General features: G+C 40.9%; 2 protein-coding genes across 2 annotated transcripts; both read left to right on the top strand.

The window, feature by feature from the left end:
• Window positions 1-132: 132 nt before the first annotated feature.
• Window positions 133-3389, top strand: unga (uracil DNA glycosylase a; the record flags this gene model as incomplete). Its single annotated transcript, XM_080531490.1, has 7 exons — window positions 133-305; window positions 981-1163; window positions 1253-1348; window positions 1619-1716; window positions 2784-2872; window positions 2989-3167; window positions 3249-3389. Exons 1-7 carry the CDS (start codon window positions 195-197, stop codon window positions 3387-3389), a joined length of 897 nt encoding a protein of 298 aa, XP_080387616.1. The 5' UTR covers window positions 133-194.
• Window positions 3390-4121: 732 nt separating this feature from the next.
• pxmp2 (peroxisomal membrane protein 2) lies at window positions 4122-6302 on the top strand. The gene is made up of 5 exons (XM_080532721.1): window positions 4122-4315; window positions 4707-4829; window positions 5025-5187; window positions 5470-5589; window positions 5671-6302. The coding sequence occupies exons 1-5, from the start codon at window positions 4206-4208 to the stop codon at window positions 5737-5739; spliced, it is 585 nt and encodes a 194-aa protein (XP_080388847.1). The 5' UTR covers window positions 4122-4205; the 3' UTR covers window positions 5740-6302.
• Window positions 6303-7738: the final 1436 nt, after the last annotated feature.

The following is a 7738-nucleotide window of genomic DNA, read 5'->3' on the forward strand; positions in this document are numbered from 1 at the left end:
TAGGGGTTGATTCATCAGAGCAGTCATACGTCATCTCCCTGTCATCAGGGATTTGTAGTTTTTCATTTGATTTGGCGTGTTTTTTGGCGCGATCAGATGGTAGTGTGACGCGCGCGTGAGGCTCCACGTTCCACTAGTGACTAGTCAGAGGGGTATACTTGTACAACACAAGAAGGAACTACGAAAACTAAAACATGATAGGACAGAAAACGATTAATGCATTCTTTGCGCCCGTCTCTAAGAAGAGAATTTCAGAAGAGCAAAATGAAACAGACGACAATGCAGAACCACAACAACAACAACACGTGAGTCTTTTCAGCAGGATTGCGTTTGCTTTGTAACGCCTGTAATGACATATAATATAACATATAATACCTTGTCTCTATGATCAAGTCGATCGAATTAAACGGTAAGATAAGATGACAGAGTCCAGCAGGCAGACATGGCATGCTGACTAGCTACTGACATATCCCGCGATGTCTTCGCCACTAATAATCACCAATGTGCAGCTGTGTTCACGCGGGTCAACTACTGCAGCTTTATAGCTCTGCACACATTTCTTTGGTTGGAAAAGCTTTGTGGCAGTGTGGTGATGGGAGACTGTTATCAACGACGTGTCGTGACGTTAGAATGATAAGGTTCTATCTCCATTTTTGTCAAAATTTAGTTTTTTACATAATCTGATCCATTAGGTGTTTATTAATGCCTGTGTGGGGTAATTTTTAAAATGTTGACATTTTTGAGTTAGTAATTCATAAAATACAAAGGTTCCATCTCACAAAACATAATGGAATGTAAAAACTTTGACGCTCAATATCTCTGAACTACCCTAAACGGAGATAGAACCTTATAATTCTAAGCTCACGGTGTGTTGTCACTCCTGCAAGATGCTTGTACCGTACGTGAGGCGAATACTTGTAAATGTACCAACAACCCTACTACAAGTTTCAACAACATTGCGTTTTACTCAATATACCAAGGTTGGACAGGCCAAGAGGTTGAAGACATCGGGCGAGGAGCCGCCCTCTTCCCTGAGCCCCGAGCAGGTCGATCGAATGGTCCAGAACAAGAGAGCTGCGCTTGCAAAACTCGCACCGAATGGGTTTGGGGAGAGCTGGCAAAAGGCATTAAGCTCCGAGTTTGGGAAGCCTTATTTCAAAACTGTAAGAGGAGAAGTCTATTTTTACCTTAACCACATACACTTTATTGAATGTTGCATTAACTCATTCTTCCTCTCTTTTATTTCTCACAGTTGATGTCTTTTGTTTCTGAAGAGAGGAAACGCCACACTGTCTACCCACCTCCTGAACATGTTTTCACCTGGACACAAATGTGTGACATCCAAGATGTAAGTTCAAACCTATATTTTCCTGGTGAAGCCTTCAACCTAGTCCTCTAGGGGTAAAAGACACATTCTCTTAATTGTGGCACTGTGTGCTTCAAACATTCCTGACATGTGATGTTCCATCTTACTGAAAGGACAATTTCTGCTAAAAGATGGCATTTTGTAAAACAAAACATACAGCAGTACTTTTGAACATGTTTTGGAGTGAGCACGTTGTTTCTTTCATTCATACTGTCAAACTATCTGTCCAACTGTTTCTACTTCGGACGAAAGGTCAAAGTGGTAGTCCTTGGCCAGGACCCATACCATGGTCCAAACCAAGCCCATGGATTGTGCTTCAGTGTGCAGAGGCCTGTCCCACCTCCACCCAGGTACAGTGCTGTCACACAGGCTGAACATTCTGGGGTGGGAAATGGCTGCTAACCACTATTGTAGTCATGCATGAATTTGTATTATGGCGCTTCTCCATTGACCAGACGGCACTCATTTGTATTTTACCCGTACCGTATTTTCAGAAACACTTCTCCATTCTACACAACAGACCTGCCATATCTGATCTGATGTTTCCCCCCCCCCCCCCCCCCCCCCTTCTGTTCGCTAGCTACATGGCTTAGATACCTTCACTGCGGGGTTCGATAGAAACATTGTAACATAATAGGTAAACAAGTTGTAAAATTATATGGGGGGCCAATATCTTTAGCTAGCTTAAGTAACTAGCTTACTATATTGTGGTCTTAGCAGTTGGTAAAAAAACTGGATTCAAATAAATATATATGAGCAATAACATATTGTGGGCTTGCTACAGCAAGCACAATAACAACCAAATTGTTCCCTCTGAAGCTACAATACTGGGACCATTCGTGACTGGGCTACAGGCAGTCAAATACTAGGCGAGCATGAGTGTAAGACACTAATAAACTTGGGTTTCATGCATTTCAAGTGGCATCTTTGTAATCATGACGACGTAGTCATGTCTAAGAATGCATTTATGTAAATTCCCAATATAGTGAAAATACCACCCGCGATCAGACTTAGCTGGGGTGTTGCAGCTGAAGAGTATCAAATAGAGTGCAAAAAAACAGCATTTGCACACTCAAATCTGTGCAAAAAACTATGTTTATTGGTCTCAAAGCTCTTGGACCATTGTAAACAACAGCTGTATGACGCGTCACTTATCAATGAAACCAATCAACGGTCTGTAGTGTCACATCGTAGCATGGATAGTACCTTTCACTCTGAGTCAGAAAAGGTAGCTAAAATCAGTACGGGTACTATGGCCCGGTACGGGCCAGTTGGCAGCGGAGAAAGCTAAACAAAGCGGGAGCACAGGTTCTGGTACGGTACGGGACGGTAGTGGAGAAGCGCCATTAATCTATAGGATATCTCGATTCCATTAATCACTGACACAGTTATCACATCTACTCTGGTTGTCTTGCAGCCTAGTGAATATGTATAAAGAATTGGCCTCTGATATAGAAGACTTCAAACACCCTGGACATGGAGATCTGACTGGATGGGCTAAACAAGGTAATGTGATATAGTTAGGAATGTTGCTTGCTTAATCATCCCTAGAGGGAACTTGGTCCCATAAAAAAACTTTCTGTGAGAGTTTACTCTGTGTCCAAATCTTCTCCTCTTTCTAGGTGTCTTGTTGCTCAACGCTGTTCTGACTGTTAAAAATCATCAGGCCAACTCTCACAAAGACAAGGGCTGGGAGACTTTCACTGATGCTGTGGTGCAGTGGCTCAACGCCAACTCTGAGGGCCTTGTCTTTATGCTGTGGGGGGCATATGCTCAGAAGAAGGGGGCAGCCATTAATAGGGTTGGTTTTATACATTGTTAATACATTTTGATATCTCTTCATCTCACCTCCACTAATAGTCCTTGTATTTATGTTTTGTAGAAACGTCACCATGTCCTACACACTGTTCACCCTTCCCCTTTGTCTGCTCATCGTGGATTCATCGGATGCAAGCACTTCTCAAAGACCAATGAGCTGTTGAAGAAATCAGGGAAGGAGCCCATCGACTGGAAGGCATTTTGAGATGTCCTATATTGTTAGGGTGTGGATCATAAGCTTTTTATAAGTTACGGTACATGTGGGAATACGGTACATGTGGGAAAACTAGGGTTAGGGTTAGGGTTAGGTGCTAGGGTGCTACGGTTAGGGTTAGGGTTAGGATTAGGGTTAGGGGTAGGGTTAGGGTTAGGATTAGGGTTGGGGTTAGACATGCCAGCATGTACCAAGTCGACGTAGCACCTAACCCTAACCTGAGTTTTCCCACATGTACTGTGTTCCCACATGTACCGTAACATATATATATGTTTTGAGGGCATCTTTTGTTATCTATGAACATCTACATTTACCATGGGTGTACTTTTTTTTGCCATAGTGTGTTCCTCCTGTATAGGCAACTGTTAGTTTTGACATTGATCTGCAGTTTGCACACGTTGTATTTGACATGTGATTTGATCAAAGCCATTGGGTAATTCTGCTGATTTCTACAGTCAGGCACTGATATGTGAAACACACAATGCTACCATCAGTGTGATCACCCTTTTTTGCACAATGTAGCTCGTTGAGTTTGTAAATATTGAATTCCACTTTTTGTACGTTTGCCTTGTACTTTTTCTACTCTAAAATAAACTTGTTGATATGTTGAATTAATAATAATTAATTTATGTGATGATAAAAGAGGGCGTGCCTAATTTGGCGTTGGAGGTAGTACACAATGTGTCACGTGACGTCCGGAGATCTGACGTTGTGTGACCCCCAGTGAGATCAGACAGCAACTACATCCACTGGTAGACTTGTGGACTGTCAAACTTTAAAAACGCTGCTAACGTTTCTATCCTGACCATGCCTGTAGAAAGTTTACCAATTCGAGACGCGTCCCTACATTTGCGACTGTTGCAGCAATACTTGGGTCTGCTCAAGAAATATCCAATTCTAACCAAATCCGTAACGAGGTCAGTAGCCTGTGCCAGCCTGTTTAATGACGCTAGCTAGCCGTAGAGAGATAGGTTCGTTGGGGTGTTGTTGCAACACTGACTGTCAAACTAAAATACACAATATATGTTTTTGTAACTATTTTTCGCATTGTTCTACGTTGTCCTGTTAGTTAATTTCACATGACCGTTGGTTACTTGAAAACTATGCTAAAGTAAACATGTGTCCGACTTATTTTTGCCTTATGACCTTTTCACCTGCTTATCTCTTCTCAGCCAATCAGTCTCTCCTCCTAAAACCGCCTCATGTTTGACAACTGTCTCTGTCATTACAGTACATTGTTTCAATATACTTTATGAAGAAATCGTATTCTTTGAAACTCCATGATTACAAATAAGCTGTTATTCTCAGTGGCATCCTCTCGGCCTTGGGAAATCTTCTGTCTTCAACATTGGAGGCAAGAAGAAAGGCCAAAGATGGTACCCCATTGGAGGAGATTGACATCGCAGGACCTGCCCGTTTTGCCATATATGGGTATGCAGTGGAAGTAGAAAAGATTCATAGAAGATTATAGCCTACACATTCCCATGTTTATAACTGTCTGGATTATTCTGTGACCACAAGTCATGGTGTTTGATGATAGGTAGTTAAAGTGTTACATATAAAACAGCACTTATTTGCAATAAACCTTTCATTAACAGCAGATATTATTCCTCTTTGTTGTTTCAGGTTGTTCGTTACTGGGCCTGTGAGCCATTACTTTTACCAACTCATGGAAGTGTTGTTGCCTGCCACTTTGCCATACTGTGTTGTCAAACGCCTGCTGTTGGAACGCCTTATCTTTGCCCCTGCCTTTCTACTAGTCTTCTTCTATGTCATGAACGTCCTCGAGGTGGGTCTCTGTGTGGACCTCCTGCACAACGCTCACTGCTCAGAGAAGTTAACCCACTGTCATGGTGTAGCCTAGTGTAATGTGGTAATACTGATGGACTACATAGGGTTGTCAGTCAGCTTGGGTTGGCGTTAGTGCCATTTTGTAATGCTGAAACTGTTAATTGCTATCACCTTTTAGGAAATAATAATGAGGAGGTTAGGTGAAAAAAATAGCAGCATATATTAATCATGAAACTTGCCAAAGCTGAACACAGATTTAACAGATCTAATGCTGTCTCAGGGTAAGAAGTGGTCAGACTTCCAGAGCAAGGTGAGAAGTCATTATTGGTCTGCCATGAAGATGAATTGGAAAGTGTGGACCCCCTTCCAGTTCGTTAACATCAACTATGTGCCTGTGGAGGTGAGCAATTTCCCTGTTTTTGTTTTTTGTTTTTATAAAACGTAGGCTTCCATTACAGTACCTCTGTTCTTTCTTTTCCAGTTTCGAGTGTTGTTTGCCAACATGGTGGCCTTATTTTGGTATGCTTACCTTGCGTCTATGAGGAAATGAAGCCACCCAAAATGTGATTGTTGAACAGAGTCTGCAGCTGCACCAAAAGATCTGGAGCTTGTAACACAGGTTGGCATGCGAATGCCAGTGAAGAATGGTGATATAACTCGACCAGTTAATTGTGGTGTTGGACTACTAGTAAATTTGACATGAACTACACTAAGGAAATCCTAACTAAACACATCATATGAGCACAGCAACAAAGTGAAGTCTTTACTTTTGACATTACTAATTTTGACTTAAACATTTGAATGTTCTGAGTGTGTTAAGGTTGGAACAACAGAATACACACATTTGTTTTGGTTCGTATTCAATGAAATGTATATTTGTAGAAAGCAATGCAAATTAGTCATAAATAACAATTGCAAACCATCTGCACCATAGATCTCATGTGTCTGTGTTTTAGTTTGATTTGTGCACTGCAATTGAGAAAATGTTTCTGCTTTGTCTATATCAGGTCAAGAAAATGAGCAAATGTTGCACATTGTACTGCATTTGCAGAATAATTTTACATATTTAATTTGTATACCTTTATGAATAAAAAAAACTGAGTCAGTAGTCTACCCTTGGATGTTTTCTTTTAAAATGTGTATGTATTTATTTGTGGCTGGGCTATAACAAAAGTGGTGGAATACAGGGGATGTATTTGTATTTCTAGCAGCATTATTACAACCATTTCCATTTCTACACTCTTAAGTCATGCTTTAGTTGTTTATGTAGGTATTTCGAATGTTAATAATAACTGTGGTTAATGGATTGCATTGAACCTGTTGACAATATGGGAATGCATTTGGGCTGCAAGTGTTTGGTCAAGGTCCTCATCTTCTTTTCAGTGTGCCAGGCACATCATTCACTAATCCGTGGCACAGCTGTCATTAGCAATTTCTCGCCTTTTCGCTAATTGCATGACGACATCAATGACACAAACACACACATCTAAATTCTTCCTTCACTGCTTTGCTTTCAAACCTGGACAGGAGCCAAAGGTTCACACACAAAAATGTGGAGAGTATACAAGTTCCACACCAAAACCCAATAAGAAATTGCTACACTCATTTCTAACATAGGCCTATGTAGATCCACTTATGTCAATTAACTCAATGAGACATAAATAATAAATCAGGAAATGTGTGTGAGATTTTAAAAACGTTCATACCGGTAAATAGAACACCTGCGGGTTGCATGCGAAAGAGGAATACGGTAAACATCTATCAAATTAACTCCAAGCCTTTTTAAATTAACTTAAAGAGGTAATAGGAATATAAATAGAGGAAACATGTAGTGTGAATGTACATCATAATAAGATATGGAATTTCCCTGCTGAAAAATAAAAGATGGGAAAAAAATCAGAGGGAACCGTGGGCCAATGTTTTCTGTGTCCTCAGCTAGCAGACAGACACCATCATCACCTTTATCTTGGTGGGTGGTCATGCCTGCACAGTCACACGCCATTTCTCCACTAGGCACTCCAGTCCTCACGCCATGTCCTCTCCTGGGGGTTATTATTATTATTAATATTATTATTATTATTATTAAGAGTACTGAGGCAGGAACAGCCCCTCATCCTTCCCTTGTGTAACAAAAGGTGGCTTTTGTTCTGCAGTGAATTCACCAACTGATTAGCCGCAGCCATTCGGGCTAAGACCCCTTTATGCCACGTATGTTTACAAAGTGGGATCTATAACTAATAAAGCACATCACACTCACTATCACTTAAAAGATCTTGCAAGTCCCATCAGATAATGCCAATGTTGTTTTATTTTAGATGACTGTCCCAGGATTAACTCAATAAAATGCTATAATCTACTGGAATTGACCTCTTGGAGTCTTGAGACAATTGTAGCCAATTGAATGCTGAACAGGTGGGCACTGGGACTAACTCTCTTCAGGCCTATACTGACTACATATCAGGCTACAGTCATTTTGCCTGTCAAATACCTGACTGTTACTGTTCAGACTTCTGCTATTCAAAATAAATAACTGTCCATTTGTAGAATGT

Source organism: Nansenia antarctica (assembly GCF_963989245.1).
Source record: "Nansenia antarctica genome assembly, chromosome: 5".
NCBI classification, from domain to species: domain Eukaryota; kingdom Metazoa; phylum Chordata; class Actinopteri; order Argentiniformes; family Microstomatidae; genus Nansenia; species Nansenia antarctica.

Bases quoted from the DNA above. Each gene is read 5' to 3' on its own strand.
- pxmp2 (XM_080532721.1), top strand. From the start codon at position 4,206: ATGCCTGTAGAAAGTTTACCAATTCGAGACGCGTCCCTACATTTGCGA. The intron at 4,830-5,024 runs GTATGCAGTGGA...TTGTTGTTTCAG, and splicing joins GCCCGTTTTGCCATATATGG to GTTGTTCGTTACTGGGCCTG. The intron at 5,188-5,469 runs GTGGGTCTCTGT...ATGCTGTCTCAG, and splicing joins ATGTCATGAACGTCCTCGAG to GGTAAGAAGTGGTCAGACTT.